Below are 24,611 nucleotides of genomic sequence, written 5' to 3'. Positions count from 1 at the left end.
CGAGAAGTTGTATTTGAATAGGCAAAAAATATTGGAAGGAAAAATGGAATTTTAATTGTTACCATTCGATCAGATAAAGCAACCGAAAAGAGAGGAAGAAAAGACAAATTAATTTTAGGAAACGAATGAGGTGAAAGATATAAATCAAAATCAAAATCAACAGTAATTTGTTCTCACAAGGAAAACTGTTCGTTTAAACTTAGATGTATACCGTTGAATATCAGTCAATGATGAAAAATTAGTGTTCTTTGTGGAACACACAATCATGATTTACTGGATATTTTAACAGGTCATTCATATTTAGGGCGTTTAAATGAAGAATAGATGAAATTTGTCAATGACATGACAAAGTATAAGCTTACACCAAGATTTATTTTGAATGCTTTGAAAGAGAGAAATAAAGATAATCTCACAATTCTCAGTCAAATATATAAAGCAAGGAGTACTTATTGATTATCGTTGAGAGGTTTGTACACATAAATGCAAAATTTGTTGAATTTAATACAACAAGAAAATTATGTGCATTGGACAAGAAGACGGGATAATTCAGATGTTCTGAGATATATATTTTAGACGCATCCTGATTGTATAAAGTTATTAAACATGTTTCATTTTGTTTTGATATGTGATAGCAGATACAAAACAAATAGATATTGGTTACCATTACTTGAAATTGTTGGTGTCATATCTACTAGTTTGACATTTTTTGTTGGGTTTGCTTACTTGGAACAAGAGCGACAAGATAACTTCATTTGAACATTTGAAAAGGTAAGACAGATGTTCGTCTCTGAAAATTTAATTTATAAAGTTATTGTGATTGATAGAGATCTTGCCGTGATGAATGCTATTAATGTTGTGTTTCCAACTTCAATTCATTTGATATGTCGTTTTCATATTAAAAAAAAATGTAGGGGCAAGATGCAAACAATATATGAAAAAGGATAGACAAGATGAAGTAATGGATTTATGGAGAAAAAAATTGTATATTCGACTAGTGTGGAGGAGTATAATCATCACTTGTAACACTTTGAGTTAGTGCGTGCCGATTTTAGCCTTTTTGTTGATTATGTGAAAGATTCGTGATTGACACCTTACAAAGAAAGATTTGTCAAGGCTTGGACCAATAGATTGATGCATTTGGGGAACACAACATCTAATAGTTATTTTTAAATTATGACTTATTTTGTTTTAGAAAATATGAATTACTAATTTGTGTTATTTAATTTATTTGTAGAGTTGACTCTGCTCATTGGAGATTGAAAAATATATTGCAAACTAGTTTTGGTAACTTGTGTAAAAGTTGGGATGTTGTGAATATGATGTTGAAGAACCAAATATGTATCATTAAATCGTCTTTTGAGAAAACCATCCTCGATGTTGAGCACGGGTATAATTCACATTTTTATAAAGTCTACATCACTGTGTATCAAGGAAATGTTTTAAAAAAATTGACAAACACTTAGAGAGGATAAAGATTGTAGGTACTGACAAAACAAAATATGATTGCTCAATTAGAACAACTCATGAATTATCATATGCTTGTGAGTTGACAAATTTGCAGATATCTGGTAATGTTATCCCTTTAGATAACATTCATGTTTTTTTGGAGAAAATTAAGCATTGAGCATTAATTGAAGGATGAAGAATCTTTATCAGAATATGACTTTTCAGAAGAGGTGGAAACAATGAAACGTAATTGAAGAAACAAGATATTGTTGGTCAAAGAATATTCAGGGCACATGTGGGTGAACTTGTATTTCCACATACAACATCAATACTTGCATAACCTGATAAGGTGAAAACCAATGGAGCTAGTAAAAAGAAAAAAGAATTTGGTATTCCTCGCGATCCTTCATATCGGAAGTATGTTGATGCTTCTCAAGAATCTGCAAAGCAACCATCTCAATGTTCTGCAAATTGATCGGCACAATGTTCTTCAAGGCAACCATCTCAACGTTCTTCAAATCAATCAGCACAGTGTTCCTCAAGGCAACCATATAAGATACATTTTTCCTACTTTTATACATCAGTATATTGAGGATATAATAGATGCTGTGTCTGATGGAAATTGTGGGTTTCACGCAGTTGAAGCATTGTTAGGTTAGACTGGATAATCTTGACCTTTAGTTCGAGCACAATTGGATAAAGAGATCAATCTACATCAAGATCTTTATTCCAATGTTTTCGATGACAATGTTGAATCAGTGCGAAACTCTTTGAAATTTTCAGGATTTGGTGCTCATGGAAAAGATAAGTGGATGACTATACGAGACTTGAGTTACGTGATATCAACACAATATAATGTCATATTAGTGTCTTTGTCTCGTAATCTGAATATGACATTTTTTCCACTATATAAAGCACCATTAAAAGATTATTCTCTTATCTATTTACTAGCAATTGGATTCGTCAATGAAAATCATTGGGTACAGGTAAAATTTATGATTGGTAGTATTGTTTAATGAATTAATGTTTAATATTTTCTTGTTCATATAAATTAATGTTTAATATTTTCTTGTTCAGATTAAATTGAAGTCTGATTGTCTTTTGTCACCTACCTTACAAAAATGAAGAGACTTTTGTAGTGAGTGTGCAAAAGCATGAGAAATAGCTTATGCATGATGTATTAAGCATTGAGAACACATTGATCCATCATTTATGAAATCATCTTGTATTTCATTAAATGAATATTAGAATATATGTTTGAACATTTTATCATTTACGTTTTAGAATATATATTTGAACATTTTATCATTTTCATTTTATCATTTATCATTAACGTTTTTGGTAATGAGTTAAAGTTAAACATGCGGATTAACTCAAAATAAATACATATTAACTCAAAATAAAAATTCATAAATAACACAATCATACATACATAACTTATGTTCAATATTTATCATACATAACACAATCATATGTAACACAATCACTAATCATCGAAGATACTGTTGAGACAAAATCCCAAATTAATATTTTGATGATAAATAAATGGTAATTAAGATTATAATTATGATTATATGCATGTTGGTATTTGATATGTTTGCTTGAGTGTGTTAATCAAGATAGGTACCAGGAAAATCAAAACAGATCATAACAAAGCAGAAACAAAACCAAGTCAGAATAACCAAGAACGTTTTGGAGGAAAACGAAGAATGTTCTCCACAAGTTCCAGAATTTCAAAAAATAATCAGATCAGATTCAGAACTTGTAGATTTGTTTTAGTATGTTCTCCAATATATGCAATGATAGATTTCAGTATGAAGATCACTCCAAGAGACAAGGCAAAGACTATAATTCATATGTCATTAAATCAAAATTATTCTCCAAAGTTAAAGCAAGCAAGAAGCATAAATATTGACAAGTTTTGGACAGAATAAACGTACAATTTGTAATAGTTTGTACATGTGTTGCAAAGCATGGATAACAATTCACACATATGTCAAGTTAAAGCCAAGACTCAGTTACCACAAAGCAAGAACGAAGAATCTTGATTTTCAAAAAGCAAGGTTGCCCAAATCCAAGAACATTCTTACTTTATGATTGATCTTATCCATTCACTGTCATATGACAGCTGGACAACTCTCAACGAACAAATGAGTTGTCATAAGCTCTTTTGAAGCCTATAAAAGAGACTTCAAGATGAAGGAAATATCATAACTCAAGTAAAAAAGCAATACTTCATTTTGCAATCATATTCGAAATTCCTTTAGATTGTTAAAACATCTTTCAATTCAGTTCTCAATTGGCTCGAAGTTTTAATCGCTGTTGAGTTCCAAGATCAGAATTCATTTTCAAACAAGTGTTGAGCATATTCAGATTATGTCATGCATTTTAAATCATCACTTTGTAAACTCAAGACTACTGTGTTGAAATAGCTTAAGAAGTTTTTATAAAAATCCTTTTATGTGTGTGAAAGGTAGTATGTAAATCCTTTCTAAAGATTGAAAGGAAGATCTGTGGAAATCCTTTTTAAGTTGAAAGGTCGTAAGTTGTAACAAGGTCAAGATTGATCTACAAAAGTTGTTGAAAACCAATAACATTCTTGCTTTGAACATTTAGGGGAAAATCTCACATTTGTGAGAAATGGACATAACTCATTTTGGGTGAACCAAGATATATATGTGTGTTATATCTCTTTCCTTATCTATTTACTTTCAGTCTTTCAATTATTGAGTTAAATAGATAAGCTAAAACTGTTATTTTCAGCTAACCGAAAACATTCTCCATTTTCTGTTTTTACAACCAAGATCAATCTTGAGTTAATTTTTTCAGGAAATTTTAAATAGATAAATTTACAATTCAAACCCCCTTTCTTGTAAATTGCTACTTCAGATACGACAAATGAAATAAGTTGGTCTCTCTATGCCACCTTTCAATAAATGCAGATATCATACTAACATCAGTCATAGTGAGGTAAGATGAAGACAAATGTAGTAGCACAGATTCCTGAATTCAATGTTGTACAGAATCTGGCACATGAACTTCAGTAAACTTCTTCAGCTTCAATCCATAAGTAATAACCTTTAACGACCCACGATCATGCGAGTAATTAAAGAACATAACAATAAATACATATTCTTACTTAAATAAACAATTAATTAAACATAATGAAAAAATATACTAAATATAATAAATACTTATTCTAAATTAATTAATTAAAATATATATCTCATTTCCATATACTTCTACCCACGTGGTGTTCATATTGTGTTAACTCAGATGTCACCATCGGTTCTCCGGGGTATCCGGACTACTGATCCTGCTCAGGCTCAACATCATCAGCATTATCAGCATCATCAGTATAGAGAAACTTATGTGTATTTTCTTATTTATTTTTCATATGATTATTAATTTAATTTACTATGATTTTATTAAATTTATAATTTTGTTAAACTTTGTTATAATAACAAAAGATCTGCTTTATGTTAAGAATCACACGTCTAATTATATTTTGGTTTATTTGCAATTTTGGTTCCTCTATAATTATCAATTCACTAAATTGATCTTCTTATTTTAAAAGCTGACAGTTTTTGTCCCTCTCTCAAATTTTTGAACTAAAAAAACAATGATTTGACATATTTTTAATGATGTGACATACAATTCTATAGTATATAATCATTTACATACGTTAATTATTCATATGTCATTAATTAAATTAAAAATATAAAAAATTTACGAAGTTAAAATTTAAATTTTTATGACGTTTTATTCTAATTTCATAGATATTAATTATTCTACATTATTCTATCATTATGTCACATTATTTAAAACATATCATGTCATCAATTTTTAGTTAAAAAATTATAAAAAAAAAAAAAGATCAAAACTATTGATTTTTAAAATAAAAAAACTTATTTTATAAATCATAAAAATAAAGAAACTAAAATTAGAATTAAATCATATTTTATGAGATCTTCCGCTTTTATTTGTCTAAATAACACATCTCTATCTATAAGTTAAATGTTACATGGACATCACTATATTTGTATGCGGTGTTGTTTTATATTAGTACTTTTTTTTCTTTCTCTTTTTCAATCACATAGGTATTGGATAATATTGTCACTATCTCTATAAATTGTGATCTTCACAAACATCTCTTATATCACCGATCAAATATCAAATATAAGTCACGATCAATCATTAACCACGAACCATAAACTTATCATTCAAACAAAAAGATTAGATGTCATTGTTAATTTATATAAAAAAGAGAATTTTTTTTTATTTTATAGATTCCTTCCTCTAAAGTTAATTCTATTCCGTCGAACACTTATTATGATTGGGTTTCTAAGGAAAATTTTATTTTGTAGAAGAATAAAATAAGTCTTATCAAAATCATATCTTGCTGTAAGTCTCTTGTGTACTTCTCTTATGCTCAAAAATACCATTTCACAACTTAAGTATATACTAGCAACTCAACTCTCAACGTTTAACTTTGAAAAACAATTAAATTGTATTTAACTCTCACCGTTAAAAACCAATTAAGGAGATTAAAATTGATTGATGTTTGTAAATGTAACCGAATGCATGATTTATATAGTTATAGCCAATATATGGATAAATCTAATTAACGTGTGAAACAATTATTTAAAAATTGAAATGATTATAATATAATATAAATTTAATTTTTATATACGATTAGAGGTTTTACACTTTATTCTCATAAATGGTTGTGAAATAATTAATTTTATATAATATAAGTATGTTATATGAACAATTGACTTTAAATTAATTTTGTATTTAATCAAAATAATAATTTAATTAATTAAAAGCACTTTTGAAATATTATAAAATATCTAACAATCAGCAAATCTAAATGTATATTTTTGTATAGTGGGATAGCTAGATATAATTTCAAATAATATTACTATTTCATAAAAGCATTTATTAAAAAATCAAAAGTGTTAGTTTTGTATAAAAACAATTTTTAAATAGTTGAAATGATATTTTTTAAGAGAACACGTGGCATCGCAATAAATAGAGTCTAAATTCTGCATAAGATAACTATAATGAGTCACATTAATAAAAACTTGACATATTATGAGAAAGCATATAAAAGCAAATATTAATTGGAAACATAGATAGTGTATAGGATGTGAGTGCTGAATGAATAGAGCAGTAGTATAGGATGTCACGATTTCAATGTGTTTCCCACAATTATTGAAAACCAAATCACATGGCCAACAAATACTAGGAGTATAGGGGAACTTGCTTCATCATTAATTATGAATATTTCATCACAAAAATAAAAATAAGAACCTTGATATTAACGGAGAACCAATTGAATGAATTTGTTGACTCGTCTCCATGACTCCAATGTCCTTAACCGAAGTCAAATCGATTCATAAATTATATGGATGAAGACAAGTCGTGTATTAAACGGTGACAACCAGCCTCCATGTCTGACATACCAATGGAATTTTGTGTCCTCCACAGTCCACACTTATGAAACCACTCATTTTTTTAAGGAAAAAAATGGACACCTTTAAGAGTATATATACTATGATACAAAGAAAGATATAAATTAAAATGACATATTAAATAAATGTAAGAAAATTAATAGTATCTAAATATTATTATTATTTTTTAATAAAAAAAATAAATTATTTTACATTTGCATGGAAAGTTGAGCATTAAATGTCTTTAAATTTTGATATTTTAAAAATATTTTTTTAGGCTGAATACCACTACAGTCTCTTAAGTTAAATTCAGTTAATGTTTTAGTCTTTTATTATTATTTTTATTTGGTCTTTGTTCTTTTATTTTAATTTTAAATGATAATTTGATATTTTATTTTGATGAATTTTTGTAAAAAAAAGAAAAGGAAAACATTGTTGACATTTTAAAACATAAAAGATTAAATTCACTTAAAATTAAAATAAAGGACTAATCGAAAAGACAAAGAAAAAGATAAAAGACTAATATATTAACTGAAATTAAATTAAGGGACCGCATATACTATTTAGTCTTTTTTATTATTATTATTTAATAAGTGCTTTAAGGATAACATTTGTTAGCATACTTTTTTAATGTATATATATACTTTTTGTATAAATAATTTTTATATCGTCAATTAATAATAAATTAATATAAATATTTAATTTTTATTATAATTATTTTTATACGGTTACTATAAAATATTTTACATATACAAACTATTGAATGCCGGTATAAAATTAATTTACATTGATAATATATAATTTTTTAAACTTTTATAACAAAGTATTTTTTTTATCTTAAGAAGTTGGTTTTTTGTCAACGCTAATAAAGGAAAAGTATGTTGTGCCAAATAAAAATAAATGGGAAGTTTTTGCCTTAAAAATAAAGGTTAAGCATTTTAATGAGATAATAGAAAGTATGTTATACCAAATAAAGAAAACTATGTTGTGCCAAATAAAAATAAATGGAAAGTAGTGGTCTTTTTTTAATGAGATAATGGATTCAAAATTATCTTCAAATTTGATATTTGTGAAGTAAAACAAACATCTTAGAAAAGATAACATTGTCTAGCTCAAGAAAAATGAAATGATATTGTGTGTTATACTCAAATCAATTACAAGCAAAGTCCTATTTTGTGTCTATTAAAAAAGACACATGAATTTGACATAAAATAGCTGACCATGTAACTATAAAAACTATCTCAAAATTATTCAAGTTCGGCCCAGTAATTGAACTTTGAAAAATAATTTTTAATTAAAATAAAATATGTGTTTAAGAAAAACAAATCAATAATAGTTTCTATTCAACATATATAGTTTCAACTGAAAATTTTCTTAAAATTATGTCGATAGATTATTGGGCTTCAAAACTTCAAGCCTTAGTTTAAAAATATATAGTTTTATAATTGTTAACGACTAATCAAAGTTCATTTGAATTTTATTTTATAAACATAAACGTGATTCTTTTGAAACATTTCTAAACTTTTGTAAGAATATTCAAAATCAGACAACAACCAACATATCTTTATAAAAAGTATTTATAGATGAGAATTTAAAAATAATTTTTTCAAATCATTGTTTGATGAAAAATAGTATTTATCATAATTTATTTTTTCTGTCCAATAATTTATCAATAAAATTGAGTTGTTGAAAGAAAAAAAAAATAAAATCTTATAAGAAATGGCAAGAATCATATTAAAAATCAAATGTTAAAAAATATTTATGGACATAAAAGTTGTTAATACGGCTTGTTATGTTTTGAATCATATTTTAATTAGAAAATGTCTAAATAAAACTCTTTATGATCTGAAAAGTAAAAAAAAAATCAAATATTACTTACTTGATAAATATAATTTAGTAAAAATATAATTATTTTAATTTTATTTATACATCTTTATTAATATATATAAAATAATCAAATATAAATTTTGTAGAACAGATGAAGTAGTAAACTGATCGATGGTCAATCATTGAAATTAATTTGATAATCAATTATTCAAGACATTTTTTCTTATATACTAATTTGAGTAAACATATTAATAATAAGTATACTATAAACATTAAGAACAAACTTAAAATCTTGACAATCATTATAATTTACATCATATTGATTTATTAAATATATCAGGAATACTCGAATCTATGTAAATAGTCTATTAACAATAGTCTTGAAACACGGAAAAATAGAGTGGTTGATTTGTGGTTATGCCCTTAATTGTGACCCTTATGCCTTAAATGTTTTTCATGTGAGAAGAATATGTAACATGTCGTCTATTTGATTGATATATCAAGAATTGTAATCTATGCAATCATGACATCACCCATATTTAAGCTTATATCAGTCAATCAAATATTTGTTGATCTTCATACAAATATTATATATATATATATATATATATATATATAATATAATTAAATAAAAAATGTAATAAAAAATATTCCAACATATCTTGCACATTATTTACTCATGCGAACACGAGGATTCGATTATTAAAGAAATTAATTTTTTTCTGTCACAAATAACCGTCATGTATTTACAATAAAAAATAATCTTGAAATATTTGTCTGTTTTAGTTTTCAATACTACATTGATTTTTAAATATACTATCTAATTGGTATTATGTACATCAATTTTAATTTTTTTATTATTTATTTTGCATTTATAATAATTTTCATACAATAATAATTAATAAGGTTAATTTAATAAAATTATTATTATATATCTTTCATTTATTATATTTTTTTAATTTATTTAAATATTTGGAGTTGAACTTACACTTTTATGGAATATTTGTCAACTTCTTACCTAGTGAAACAACTTCCATTGACAACTTTTTTTTGTGACCAAAGTAAGACTATACTTATATTAGGAGTAAAAGCTAATATATTATACTACTAGTTCTTAGACAGGTATGTGTGATGCACCAAAAAATTATAATTTTATTTATAATTTAATAATAATTTCTTAACATATATGAAATGAACAAAAATAACACTCATTTAAAATAAAAAGTGTACTCTATACAAATTTTAAACGTAAGAAATTGTACTCATATAAAAGTGTGTTGTAATGTCAACGTTAAAAAGATAAAAGAGATTTATAAAAATTAAATATTTTGATAAGTGTCAATGTAATAAATATAATATATGAAATGATAGTGAAGTGAAGGAAGATTGAAAATAACGGAAAATGAAGAGACAAATACAAACAAATATTATTTCTTAATGCTACTAAATAAATAGAAACGAAATGCGTTTTAATACGTATGAATTGAATAAAATCATAAATAAATACAAATAATTAATTAAAACGACCAGGTATAAAAAATTACAAACTTAACAAATATGTATAAAGATATATATTTCTTGACAAATTGCGGTTGTGTACAATGATTTTATTTATTTATTTGCTAAATATAGTGTATAATTTTATTTATTCTTTTGCTAAATATAGTGTACAATAATTTTCGTATTTATTAAGTTCTTAAATCTAGATTTTTGACATCTGTGGTCCCAACTCTCCGTTGCTGTCATCATATAGAAAGAGGGCTTCATATCATAATGGGTAATGAAGGAAATTGCATGTCTATATAGTATGAATAGATTATATTTCATGTCTAGTCGTAAAAATGCTAAAAGGCACCGAAAAAATAGGTCGTATATTTTCTATTTTACTTAAATTATTAAAATATACGAGGAATAATTGTACTGACATTTGATATATTATAGATTATAGTGCAATTTAAATTTAAAATACTTTTCTTTTTAATATTTGAGTTTTGTTGTTAAATTCTTTAAAAAAAATATTTTTAAAATTTAATTATTATGTATAAATTATATAAATAAGTTGTATACAAACATTCAATTATATATCACCATCCAGATATGATGTAATCTTTTAGGTTTTGATATTTCAAAAAATAATATGAAACATACAAGAGCAAAATAAGATATGATTGAACATTTGTATAATTTTTTGCATTGACAATGTATAATAATTTTATATAAATGCAAAAATCAAATAGTTGGATGTGATTATTGTAAATAAAATGATAAAATAATTTTTCTTAATTATTAATAAAATTTTAGAAAACTCAGATTAAAACAAAAAAAAAATCATGCAATTTTTTAAAGGGTTATACACCACTTAAATTGGTTTCAATCGCAATCATCTATAATGATTTATTAAATTTAATCATCTTAATTTTGCACTATACTAGTTGAGTCCATATATATAAAACTCCTCGACAAAATTATGAGAATTAAAAAAATTAATTGTTTTTTTAAATTTTCTACTAATTTAAATTGATTTATATTTTTATTGTAATATTTATAATATAATTAAATATAAATAAGTAAAAAAATATAATGAATGCAATTAAAAGTGAAATCTTATAAAAAGATTCGGAAGATGATTGTATATAAAGGACGGAGCAAGTAACGTAATAACGTATGGACGGTGGAAAATGTCGAAAATAAACAGAGCTAAACTAGAATTAATTTCATTTAAGAAAACAAAGTGAAGGGATAAAAAAGTAATAAAAAAGAGTATGGGGAAGAGAGGTGGAAAGGAGGAAGTAGTAAATAAAGACACATCACAACACATACACATGTATTAAGTGGCTCTCCCTTCCTTTCATTCTTCTTTCTGCCTCACACATCACAACACAACACAGCACACCGCATACACTCTCTCTCTGTGAATCCGTGATTAACCATTTCTTTCTTTATTTCTCTATTCAATCGAATCCAACACAACACGCACGCAGCAATGGCTCTCAGACTAAACCCTTTCCCAACTCAAACATCTACCTTCTCTCTTCCTCAAATGGCCAGTCTCAGATCTCCCAAATTTGTCATGGCTTCCACTCTCCGTTCCGGTTCCAAGTCAGTCCTTTTCTATCTCTATTCAGATCCCTAATCCCCATACCCCCCTTTTTTTCCTAATTAAACCCCCTTTTTCTTTTCATATTACCGCATTTCATTTTTCTATCTTCAATTCGATTGCCGCATCTTGTTACGTCTTTGATCTGAAATTTAAACCTCTAAATTACTCACTATTTTTCATTTTCATTTTTTTTAATTTCTTATAATATAATATGTTTATTTTATTTATTCTGCTGATTATTGATTATTGATTAGATATTTTCTCATCGGAAATGTTTACATCAACAATATTGAATTAATTTTTGGTCCACTTTGCACATGTTTTGGTTTGGTAAAGTGATGGTTAGGGTGGTTCGATTGCATTCAAGCTTTCTCTATGCTTTTCTTTTTCTTTTTGCCTTTGCATGTTTAGTCTTATGGTTGGTGAGGTTATTTTCTTACTAGAATTTCAACAACTTCATTTCATAACGCTCTTTTCAATCTTCCTTCTTTGTTTCTCTGATGAAAACAACATCTTCATTAAACATCAATTGTTTTTCATAATATCTGTTTTTTCTTCTTCTTTTTTTTATTTATAAATAATAAAATAAAATGCATGTTTCTGTCAGTAACATATTTAATGATTTAACCCTATTTTTCTCACCATCTTCCAATACTATTAACAAGTTCACCTTAATTTTGGCCATATTCCCTTCAATTCATCCATTTTTGTTTTGTTTTGTTTTGTTTTAATTCTATGGCATCAACGCATATTCCCTAGGTGGTATCACTCTGCATTCATTTTTTAAATTTGTTTTTTCATTCATCTTCAATTTGAATCTGTGTATAATCAACTATCATCATGAGTCTATGTTACCTTCTACTTGGTTTGATTTGTTATACAGTCTCTGCTTATTAGTGTTTAATTCATGCATATGTGAATTTTATGAATGTTTACCACTTATTTATCACGATCATCTTGTTTGAGGTGAATACAGAGTATTGGTAACACTTCCAATTTGTTTTTTTTTTTGCACTGTTTGCTGGGTTTTTTTGGGGATTTACTTAAGTAACCTATGCATGTATTGTGCTGCACGCATTGCACGTTCTGTAAAATTGTCCTTTTGATGAACTCTACATAAGTTTTTTATGAATATTGTTACTATGAATGATACTAATCTTTACGGTATTAATCAATTTCTCAAGTGCAAGATCATTTGAATGGTAATGTATTTTTGCTCTAAAAGTAATTTGAAACTACATTGCAGAGAGGTTGAAAGTATTAAGAAGCCGTTCACACCTCCCAGAGAAGTGCATGTTCAAGTAACCCACTCTATGCCACCCCAGAAGATTGAAATTTTCAAATCTTTAGAGGGTTGGGCTGAACAAACCTTATTGACTCACCTTAAACCCGTAGAAAAGTGTTGGCAACCACAAGATTTTCTGCCGGATCCTTCCTCTGATGGATTTGAAGAGCAAGTGAAGGAACTAAGGGAGAGAGCGAAAGAGCTTCCAGATGATTACTTTGTTGTTCTGGTTGGAGATATGATCACAGAAGAAGCTCTTCCTACTTACCAAACAATGCTCAACACTTTGGACGGAGTTCGTGATGAAACAGGTGCTAGCCCTACTCCCTGGGCTGTTTGGACAAGGGCATGGACAGCTGAAGAAAACAGACACGGTGATCTTCTTAACAAGTATCTTTACTTGTCCGGACGTGTTGATATGAGACAAATTGAGAAGACAATTCAATACTTGATCGGCTCTGGAATGGTAAGATCTGTATACGTCTACTATTGCTGATTTTAGTCTTCAGCTATTGTAGTAATAAATTACATAATCATGCAAATGTCAAAGAAAGTTTTTCATCCTTAGGTTTTTTACAGTCAATATAATACAGAAAATGTGCTTAAAATATAATTCATTTTATTGATTTATTAATGAATCCAGAGATGCAACAATGTGTCACTGTCAGTAAAATTCTTAAAAATCATATGTAGGAAAAATCATATGTAGGAATGAATTCCTAATTTACAGATTAAACTTCCCTTAAATTCATTACTTAACTCAAACTGTTATGTTGCTCACAAATCATCACACCAGTTGTTTCTTGTTCTATTTATAATCTTTTTTCTCTCTAATTTTGGATTGATATTGATGGATAGGACCCTCGGACTGAGAATAGCCCCTACCTTGGTTTCATTTACACTTCATTTCAAGAGAGGGCAACCTTTATATCGCATGGAAACACAGCCAGGCTTGCTAAGGAACGCGGGGATATGAAGTTGGCTCAGATCTGTGGTCTGATCGCCTCAGATGAGAAACGCCACGAGACTGCCTACACAAAAATAGTGGAAAAGCTATTTGAGATTGATCCTGATGGAACAGTTATGGCATTTGCTGACATGATGAGGAAGAAAATTGCTATGCCAGCACACCTGATGTATGATGGCCGAGACGACAACCTGTTTGATAATTATTCCGCCGTTGCCCAGCGTATCGGGGTTTACACTGCCAAGGACTATGCTGATATACTCGAGTTTCTGGTTGGGAGGTGGAAGGTGGCGGACATAACTGGCCTTTCAGGTGAGGGACGAAAGGCACAGGAGTATGTTTGTGGGCTGCCACCAAGAATCAGAAGGCTGGAGGAGAGAGCTCTAGGAAGAGCAAAGGAATCATCAAAACTTCAATTCAGTTGGATTCATGACAGGGAAGTACTACTCTGAGCATTTCATAAGGAGTAGATTGAATCTTCCAGCAACTCTACTTGGACCAAGGTTGAATAGATGAAAATTCAGTTTGTCATTTTTGTTTGGGGTTTAATGTTATATGTCACTGTAAGGTGAAACAATTGTTCTCTTGCGTGGTCTGTTAAGCTTAAGCAATCAGGGGGCAGCTGTAGTAATAGAAATGCTATTTTTTTTCCCTTTTCTTTGTGGTAGTGATCTTTCTAAGTATAAGTTGACGTGTGTTTCTTGCAATTTTGATGATAAAGAAAATTTAGTTCTATGGTTTGTGCATATGTAGGATAAGTATTTTGAGTGTCATAGAAATTTATTGTTTATATACATCTATATCTTAAAATTAGAATAAGCTACATTGGTATAGGAGGTATACTGCATCACAAATTCATAATTAAGAGCATGGACAAGATTCAACAATAACAGGTTTATCATATTATGTTAAAAAAAGTTAACATAAAAAAAATAAAAAATAAAATAACAACTTTATATTGTTTGCATATTATGTCTACAACTTGGCCAACTTTGGTAAAATTACTACTAAGTCTTTATAATTTTACTTGATCTACTCTTTTATGATAAATTTCAGAATTTATATAATAAATGTTTTTTCAATTTTGAGTTTATTATTGAATGATGTTTTTTCACTGGTATAAGAGGTCGCATGGTTAAATTAATAAAATAAAATAAAAAATATTAAATGAAAAAATATATGTATTAAATTTAATGTGGTTGAGTAGATGTATTAAAGAAAACAACTTCTCATATTTTGCAGTCTATTGAAAAAATAAATTAATAACTCCATCTTATTTCTTCTCCTATTTTACATTCTAATAAATAAATAAAAAATTTATATTATATTAATAAAATCAAACATAATATATTAAATAAAAAAATATAAAAAAATATTAAATTTTAATTAACTATGTTCTAGTTTTTATTTATTAAAAAAATTTATGCCAATCCATGAATGCGATCTGCCTTCACTTAATTGCATCTTAGTCTTGCGACCTTGTCAAAAATAAATAGTGTTGTTCAAAAATAGTTTATACGGGAAAATGGGCCGGTAATGTGTAATTGAATGTATTCTTTCTTTCGTAAACGATAGTCCTGTGTATTTTACATCTGACTCAAGTTACTTGAGTTTTCATAAATAAGTATTTTTCTACCAATTTATTTTCTATAATTCATATTTGAATTTTTTTTCATTCAAAAATAAGTATATGCTGCTTTTGTTAATGTTTTTAAATTTTAAATTAAGATTTTGTTAATATAAATAAAATAATATATAGAAAAATACTAACACAGATATTTGCATAATATAAATAATCACATTTTTTTTCTTCAAATAAAAATACCAAAAATAATTTATTTTTTGAATAAATGTTATCAATTTGAGACTTTTAATTTAGTGCTAGTGTATTTAATATATATTTTTTTTATAAAAAAAACATTCGTCTTTTGTTCATTTTATGTTAACTAGTGTACATGGGTGCAGGTCGACCCGTCAACCCAATCAATCAACTCAACCCAACACAATTTTTACCTGTACCCGGTCACTTCGGGTCCGACTCAACTCTATCTGTTGAAACCCACTTATATTTGGTTTGGATAATGGGTTCAACAATTTGAATCCGTCGACCCGTAGACTCGATCCGGTAACTAGTTATAATTCTTTTTAAAAAATTGTTTGGCTTGCCCAATAGGATTTCATTCTTCTTGTTATGTAGATTTTCAGCAGTTGTCATCCACCTTCTTCTTCTGCGCCATATCTGCGTCCACGTTCTTATGTTATTGCTTTGTTTCATGCATATTTTATTTATTTATTTATTATTTCTTCTTCTTTATCTCTTCACTTTTTTTATTGATATTTGTTTTTACAAATTCTCAATTGTTCCCTTGCATAATTTGAGGAACTTGTTAAGTGTTTGGATTTGAAGTTGACATTGCTTAGAGTTGATGAATTTTCATATTTTATTGATTTACATTGTTAAATTTATTTATGTATTTGAAGATTGTTGGATTTATTTTTGTGTATGAGAAGTTGTTGGTTTTTTTTAAATAATTGAATGATGTGATTTAAATTTTATAGTTTTCGAGAGATTCAAGTATTAAATATAATTTCATTAATTAAATTTTGTCATAAAATAAAAAACATGTTATTATTTATGTATAAGTCAACCCAATCCGTTCTTGATCGGGTCGGTTTAGTTCAGGTTAAATGAAAAAAATACGAGTTTAGAACTTAACCCAACCCAAAGATAATCGATTGGATTTTGTCGAAACGAGTCCAACTTAACCCACGTACACCCCTAATTCTAATAGATTTTCAAAAGTTGAAACCGAGTTTGATCCTTTGTCATACTGTTTTACACCAGGTCTTTTAGTAGATGGACGCATCCTAAAGATGCGACATTAAAAAAATTATCCTTAGATGGTCGAATGATAAAGATGCGACCTCTTGAAAATAAAAAATAAAAAATAAAAAATAAATTTTAATATATAAATTTTAATATATAATATATTAATTGATATAAAAAAAATATAATAATAAAAAACCTTTAAAGTATAACTACCGTGAAAATAAATTAGTCTTTAATAAAATGTTAAATAAATTGAGATTCACTAAATTACAGTATATTAATAAAAACAAAATTATATTTTATTGATAATTAAAATAAATAAATATTATAAATAAAATATTTAATATGATACAAAAGAAATAACTCACAGTTCTTCTTAATTTGTGAGAACGACAATTCTTGTGAATGGCGCGAGAATAAAAAACAAAAGAAAAAACTAATTTAAAAGCCAATGACATATTTAACCAAATTTCAAGTTTTGTTTGTACCCTTTGAAAACCATGAGATTTAAGAGGGTTTTATAAATTTGATTCTCTTTCCAGAACAATCCCAATAATTATATTATGATTAAACTATTAATCACATATAAAACATTAAAGTATAGTCCAGACAAGTACAAAAGACACTAGCCTTATAGTATTTAGTGAACAGGCAATCATAATTATAAAGGATGACCTACTAAAATCTTAAGACTTTTATTTTTAACTATTCTCAAAATTAGTCTTATAGTATTTATATTTAATTAAATTCTTTTAATTAGAAACAAATTACTATTAATTAAATAATATTTAATTCAATTAATTCTCAAACTTCTTTCCTTTAATTAAATCATATTTAAATAAATAAATTATATATTTTTAATATATTATACAATTAATATTTAATCTGATCGTCGTTTTTAGGGTTCTTGTGACAATTTTAATTGTGCAATTATATTCGTTTTAAATTATTTTTTTCTTCGCCATTTGAATCCACTAAAGATAATTTTTATTTGTTTATATTGTAAGTTGTATCCCGACGAATTATTTAAGTTTCTTAAATTTTAAATACACTTTTAGATCCTCTAGTTTTGTAAAATATTAACTTTTTAGTTTTCTTATATAAGCTACGATTCAAAGTTAAACACATACCAATAAACACATTCACTGAATTTTTACTTTATTTTTTTTATAAACTTTAGATTGTACATAGTGAATGTGTTAACTTTGAATTTAAAAATCTAAGATGAACTTCTATTAAATTTTCACAAAAAACAGTATATATAAGTTTTGGTAAATAAACATGGCATAGAAAACACAGTTCTTCTAACTTACTATTTTCAAAGAGAAAAAGACCTAACATCAAGCCGATGAAATCATGGTAGTGTTTCCAAATTAAAACCAGAGACTTACAAGTCTAAATCAATTATCAATATAAGAAACATACAAAATTACGTCATTAATTAAAGAAATTAAAGAAAAAGGGTTAATGTAGCGACTTGTTCGAGGCCATATTCAAAACTAAATAAATTTGATAGGCACGGAGAATCGCCATTGGAAATTGTTTTTGCCAACCTTCAATGCAAGTTGCGCCATTTATCCACGCTCTTGCTCTGCAAATTGGCTTTTATTTATAACTTTTATTAAAAATTACGCATAACAAATCAACACAAACAAAAAGACGTTGAAATTAAAATTAAGAAGCATAGAAAAAAAAAACAAGGTGATAAGGAGATTTTAACAGTGACTAATGGTGATTATTGATGGGTTAGTAGAGTCTGCAGTTTTGCGTTTTATAGAGTGGCATTGTGTGCGGAGTTGGGAACGGTAAACCCTAATTTGGTGCGGCGGAAATAATGCAAAATTACAAAACTGCCATTCCATACTGTTCTAACTAATGGGGCTTTGACGGGTTCTGTTTTGGGCTTTTTGCATTCTTGGCTGATGGACTTTGAAAATTTTACGATGTACGCCTAAATTATTCTGTATCTTACAAATTAAAGAAAAAGACATAAATGTTACCATATAAATATTAAAAAATATAGATTTTCACTATTTGAATTTATCGGTATAGAAATCAGTAAAACATAATTCATTCTTTTCAGGATTTTTTTTAAATTTTCCACTACACAAGTTACAAATGTGGAAGTATAGAGTAAAATTTTCATATATTTTTTATCATCTATAACTCAAGAAAATTATGACCCATTTCATAAAAGTTTATTTTTCCACCACCGAATCTTCTAAAAACTCCCAGATTTTATATGGATTGATTGATCTGAATGTATATTTTACACGTTTTTCGGATTGGTGAACATATATAGTGTATTTGAGAATACTAAGATGGAAAAAGAAACACTCTCTTTTCATTGTACTTCTACCTATATTCTATCCAAACTATCTATTTTATCCTTCTTTATTTTTTAAAAAATCAACAAACTAGTCCTACTCCATCATATTCCATTTGTGTTCTAAAAAATTAAAAGTGTAGGTTTTTCAAAAATACATTAGTATTTCTAAAATTTTAAAATTTAATCTTATCAAAAACAGTTTTCTAAAAAATTTAAAATTTGAATTTTTCAAAACACTTTTGTGGTCTGAAAAACTTAAATTTTAAATTTACTGAAGCACAGATATTTTTTTAATATGCAACTGTTAAAAATCAATGATTATGTTAATTTTTTGAATTTGAATCTCATGCCTCCTTTTTAGTACTCTTTTAGCTTCTTTAACTTACCAACCAAGTTACTTAAGCATGATTTTAAAATCTAAATGTATTCTAAAAACCATACAAATTTAGTTTGCAGAACGCATTTATTTTAGAAAAATATACTTTAAATTTTTCATAATACATTTATGTTTCGACAAATTTAAAATTAAGTTTTCGGATATTAAAGTTTTTTTCAACACTACCATCAGGAAAACTTCCCTGCATAACATGTTTCAAGTTTTCCTATGGCAAGTTTATTGATTATTAAAAAAAGATAAAATGGGTTTTGAGGTCAAATATGGGGGTATGAGTATAATTTTCAGAACTGAGTTATCCACCAAACTACGCATGGTTGATGCTGCGGGTCTTAGTTCGGTTTTGATCTAGCCCAAAAAGAGTTTGAGATAAAACAAGGGACTATTTTCACCCCCACATCTTTCTAAAAACCACATTTTTTATAAAAAAAACAACCTACATATTTTAGAAGTATATTTCTACGTTGTAAAAAATAATTGACATTCTCTTTAATGTGAGAAAGTGGTAAAGTGTATAGATCAATAGTTAGTATTATAGTTAGTATTACTTATTTTACTGTCTAAGATGAGTTGATATATATATATAAAGTTCCTCCCTCAAACAATTGGATAAAATTTGTTTTGTGAAAATAATTATATTTAAAAAAAAATCAATGTTAATTATACTTGTTATTAAATTTATAAGAGAATTTTAAAGTGAATAATTATATGTAATTTTTTTTTAAATTAAAAATGTTAAAAATTATTTTTATTATTTCTACAAATAAATCTTTATTAGTTAACATTTTATTTTCTCTGTATAACATCAATAATTCACTTCAAAGTCTTATCAAAGTATGAACAAACATTTTAAGCATTACATATTTATCATATCCTAAAATAAAGTAAGTATTAATTGAATTGAGTCTCTTGTTTTGAATATTCTTTTTACCGGTAAATGATAGCCGTTAATCTATTAATAGGAAAGGAAAATGTTAGCAGATAAGATGGAAGTGACTTATTGAATATTCAATATTCATTTGGTGTTATTTAATTCGCCAACCAAACTATCTATGTTTTAATTACCATCTTGTTTTGAATATTATTGATTTTGTTTTGTTAGTGGTTCCTTTGCACTGCCGGTCCATTTCTCTTTTGAATTTATGGATATTTCAATCCTTTCATGCTCTTCTTGCAATTAATGCTGACGTTATACAATTATATTTGTTTAAGAACGTTTTACTATTTTATCTAAATAAATAGAATGACAACATTTTGGTAAAAGAAATTGGCACACACATGTCACAATAGCCAACTTGTAATAGAAGAATATATCTTTGGACTAGTCTTTTTAAGTCTTAGTCAAATTAATTAATTGCTTGTTGAGACGATTTGATTAATTAAAAACCTATAAATTAAAGTTGATAATGACATTAATCTAGGTTGGATAAACATAACATATACTAGGCATTACTTTTCTGTCTATTATGTTAAAATAAAATAAAAAAGATAAAGTAAACTAATATTTAACATTGATTTATAGAGTAATAAAAAAAAGATTTGTTTAGTGGGCGTGGCAATGAGAATGATAATAAAGATGATCAAAGTTTAGAATTAGCAAGATTGTTGGTATTTCGGAGCAAGAAGAATTTCCCTGTAGGCAAGTGGTGTGATGGAAGCAAGACAAGAGTGGCAGCAAGAGAAGCAGCTTGATCAGCAGTGTGAGTGCCTTTTCCTTTTGTCATAGATGTTTTTGTGAAGCCAGGGCAAAAACAATTCACACTCATCTTCAAATTATTACTTCCTAATTTATAGTTATTATTATTCTTAGCCAATACTTTAGAGTATGCATTTAAAGCTAGCTTGGAAACCGCATAATCTGTCCAATAGGATGGCCACCCTTCACTCTTCCATGTCCCATTTTTCACATCTCTTAGAAACTTTTTCACCATTTCTTCTATCTCCTCTTCCTTCAACTCCTCATTCTCTAGACATTTTTTCATCTCCTCGTTTCTCATCTTCTGCTTATAATAATAATTTGAGCATGCATATATAAATGTGAGCAACAAGTAATATTTAAATAGTATTAATTATGTACGTACATTGAGAGAACCGAGTCTTGAGCTAACATTGAGAATACGCGTGACGGAAGAAGAAGAGGAACGAAAGAGGGGAAGAAGTGCCTCAATTACAAATTTGGGACCATAAAAGTTTGTTTTGATGACGCATTCCGCGTGCCCCACTGAATTCTCGTCCAGCTCATTGAATGATACACCCGCATTGTTTACCTAATCACATGCATATGCATATTCATTTTCCTAAAATTAATTAATTAAATGTAATTAGTTGAATGAATATATACATACAAGAATGTCCAAGGTGGGACCAAATTTGGCTTTGAAGGAGGATGCAAAGGTTTTAATAGAATTGGGATCTGAGACATCAAGGAGTAGAAAGTGGATTTGAGATGCAGCAACGCCTAATTGTTCTCTAAGCCTCTTCAAAGCACCTTCTCCTTTTTGCTTGTCTCTAGCAGTTAATACTACATTTACTCCTACCTCTGCAAGACGCTTCACAACAGCAAATCCTATTCCCTTGTTTCCTCCTGTCACCACCGCCACCGTCTCCTTCGACCACCACCTATACATTTATTATAACAAATTTAATTAATTAATTTGTTAATAAATATGAATTTAATTAAAAAAATTGATGTATTTGATTCCACAAAACACCTGGTAGAGCAGAGTGCAGCAGAAGGAAAATAATGTTCTGGTTCCATATATGACTATATGTGAGAGTCACGGTGTGAATGACCAATTATATAATGTCAATGAAAACACTAGCATACGATAGTACTATATATATACGTGTGTGTGTGTGTGGAGAAGATTGATTTTCTTTTTTTTGACGGAAGGGAAAATTGATTTTTCTCACATAAATATTAATAAGACATATATGCATGTATCCCTATTTAAATATTAATTATTGACATACTTTGTTATGGTTACCATTAATTATTGAGAATGTTATGGGAACTGGTGGTGGGATCGAGCTTATGATCATATAATATATAGTTTAGAGTCGATTGGGATGCTGGTGGCGTGACCAAAAGTATATTATAAAAACAATATACCAACTAGCTGCTTGGCAAATTGTAACGTGTGATTTTATTTCGTTTGTTTAAGTCTAGCACCGTGGGCTACGTGATTCGCAATCTCATTCAAATGTGCGAATGTTTTTTTTAGTGATGCTGAATGATACAAATTATTTTAATGAAATGTAAGAATATGAATTGTCTTGTTATAAATGGTTGATAAAAAAATCAATTTTAATATTTTTTAAAATTATAGATAAATGGGTGTTAAAGTGATCTATTTTAAAACCTTCATTTTTTTCTCGTACAAAATAGTATTTAATTTTTAATGAAATAAAGTAGATTGAGAGGATGGTGTCACAGTCTAAATTAAGAAAAACTTATGGCGTACATAACATTTATAAATTGATTTACATTTTTCTCTTTCAAATAATTCAATGACGCCCGTGTGTATCGAATCCAATTTATTAACTTAATACCTTTATTTTTACTATTAAAGCAAACCATTGGAGTTAAATATGCCACCGTTAATCACCGAGATTTTTAATTGATTATATGAAAATAAAAAATAAACAATAGTAGTATAGTAACATCAAATGGTAGTGCAAGTGTAATAAAAAAATGGGAGTCGTCATGTTATATACTACTATTTTATCAATGTGTTAATTTACAAACGTGCGTGATAATTTATTACGAAGATGAAGTTTACGCAAAAATTTAGGTACACATAGTAGGGGCGATTACAAAACACAAGGGTACATAAGAATAGAAGAATCTTTATGTGAAATATGTGGCGCGATCGTTCATACTGGAACCAATTTATATATATATATAGCCACGTATGATTTTAGACATTTTCACATTGAATTATTGAAACATCTTTAAAACTTGTCATTCAATTATTAATATATATTTATATAACAGTGTGAAAGGAGCTAAGAATCAAGTTGAATTTTGGCCTTCGGGAAAGAACATCATGGGAAAACCAACAATGCTAGAAATTCAGGAGAAATATATGCATGTGTTCTTGTAATATTCTCTGAAATTTGTCAGTAGTTTGGTATGTATCGATTGTGAGACCTCAATGATTTGATCCAAATATTAAAAAACATATAGTTCGGTTCGATTTGAGTTTTTTTTTTTTTTTTTTTGAATTAGTTCTATTTGAGTTGTTTCCTTAAAAATACTATATGATTTGATTAAATGTAATTTAAGTTAAATTAATTTATTAGATTTTCATCCATACATAATTACATGTTTATATTTGATTAATATATATAAGTGAAATAGGTTAGAGTTTGATTAGATATAATATCCGAATATTAATACTTAATTACATTTATGGATATTTAATAATTTATCTATTTATATTATATTAATTGTCAAAGAGTATAGAGTATATTACATGTTAATAAAAATATGAGTTAAGCATATCTCAATTTTTATAAAATTGATTTTTAATGTGATGGTTATCTATTATTTATAAATATATTTTGGAATCATATTTTATCTAATGTGTCATATTTTTTACACATCTTTTATTTAGACTGAGATATTTAGAAAATGACTTTAAATCGATAGCAGTAATTTCATAATAAGTAGTCAAATAGATCTTGAATAAACTTTAATACCGTATTAAAATTAAAATTTAACTTAATAATTATAAAAACAATTTATAAGGTGAAGAATTATATGCAAGTATTTTTGAGGTAATATCTTATTCAATATAAATTTTTTTCGAATGAAACTATGATATATTACAATGATAAATATTTAAGTTTTGAAATAGTCATAGTCATAACAAATTTTTATACACGACTACTTCCGAGCAAAACAAGTAAAAGCGTGCAATCTTTTTTTTGACACAAGTGTACCATTATTTGAAGTGACAAAATAATGAAGGG

At 27.3% G+C, this 24,611-nt stretch overlaps 2 protein-coding genes and 1 non-coding gene across 4 annotated transcripts; 1 reads left to right on the top strand and 2 right to left on the bottom strand.

Annotated features, from left to right (window-relative positions):
* The first annotated feature begins 11,478 nt into the window (after window positions 1-11,478).
* LOC101507940 (stearoyl-[acyl-carrier-protein] 9-desaturase, chloroplastic) lies at window positions 11,479-14,816 on the top strand. Its single transcript, XM_004505093.4, has 3 exons — window positions 11,479-11,828; window positions 13,076-13,580; window positions 13,973-14,816. The coding sequence occupies exons 1-3, from the start codon at window positions 11,713-11,715 to the stop codon at window positions 14,531-14,533; spliced, it is 1,182 nt and encodes a 393-aa protein (XP_004505150.1). The 5' UTR covers window positions 11,479-11,712; the 3' UTR covers window positions 14,534-14,816.
* Window positions 14,817-18,377: 3,561 nt separating this feature from the next.
* On the bottom strand, window positions 18,378-18,503 carry LOC113787326 (small nucleolar RNA snoR86). The gene has a single exon (XR_003473833.1). It is a non-coding gene; the product is annotated as a small nucleolar RNA snoR86 (small nucleolar RNA).
* Window positions 18,504-21,056: 2,553 nt separating this feature from the next.
* LOC101507622 ((+)-neomenthol dehydrogenase) lies at window positions 21,057-22,617 on the bottom strand. 2 transcript variants are annotated; one of them, XM_012717078.3, is made up of 4 exons: window positions 22,346-22,617; window positions 21,980-22,253; window positions 21,743-21,901; window positions 21,057-21,634 (listed from the first exon to the last, which is right to left on the bottom strand). In XM_012717078.3, exons 1-4 carry the CDS (start codon window positions 22,390-22,392, stop codon window positions 21,215-21,217), a joined length of 900 nt encoding a protein of 299 aa, XP_012572532.1. In that variant the 5' UTR covers window positions 22,393-22,617; the 3' UTR covers window positions 21,057-21,214. The 2 variants fall into 2 exon arrangements, with proteins under 2 accessions (XP_012572532.1, XP_004505149.1); XM_004505092.4 differs by having other exon boundaries at window positions 21,716-21,901; window positions 22,346-22,586.
* Between the last annotated feature and the right edge of the window lie 1,994 nt (window positions 22,618-24,611).

This window comes from Cicer arietinum, chromosome 6 (genome assembly GCF_000331145.2).
Source record: "Cicer arietinum cultivar CDC Frontier isolate Library 1 chromosome 6, Cicar.CDCFrontier_v2.0, whole genome shotgun sequence".
Lineage (NCBI taxonomy): Eukaryota > Viridiplantae > Streptophyta > Magnoliopsida > Fabales > Fabaceae > Cicer > Cicer arietinum.
This window is presented reverse-complemented; position numbering and strand designations above follow the sequence as displayed.

Excerpts from the sequence above, each read along its gene's own strand:
- LOC101507940 (XM_004505093.4), top strand. The coding sequence starts at position 11,713 with ATGGCTCTCAGACTAAACCCTTTCCCAACTCAAACATCTACCTTCTCT. Across the intron at positions 11,829-13,075 it reads ACTCTCCGTTCCGGTTCCAA|AGAGGTTGAAAGTATTAAGA; the intron begins GTCAGTCCTTTT and ends ACTACATTGCAG. Across the intron at positions 13,581-13,972 it reads ACTTGATCGGCTCTGGAATG|GACCCTCGGACTGAGAATAG; the intron begins GTAAGATCTGTA and ends ATTGATGGATAG.
- LOC101507622 (XM_004505092.4), bottom strand. The coding sequence starts at position 22,392 with ATGGAACCAGAACATTATTTTCCTTCTGCTGCACTCTGCTCTACCAG. Across the intron at positions 22,254-22,345 it reads GCTGCACTCTGCTCTACCAG|GTGGTGGTCGAAGGAGACGG; the intron begins GTGTTTTGTGGA and ends ATAAATGTATAG. Across the intron at positions 21,902-21,979 it reads GTCCCACCTTGGACATTCTT|GTAAACAATGCGGGTGTATC; the intron begins GTATGTATATAT and ends GCATGTGATTAG.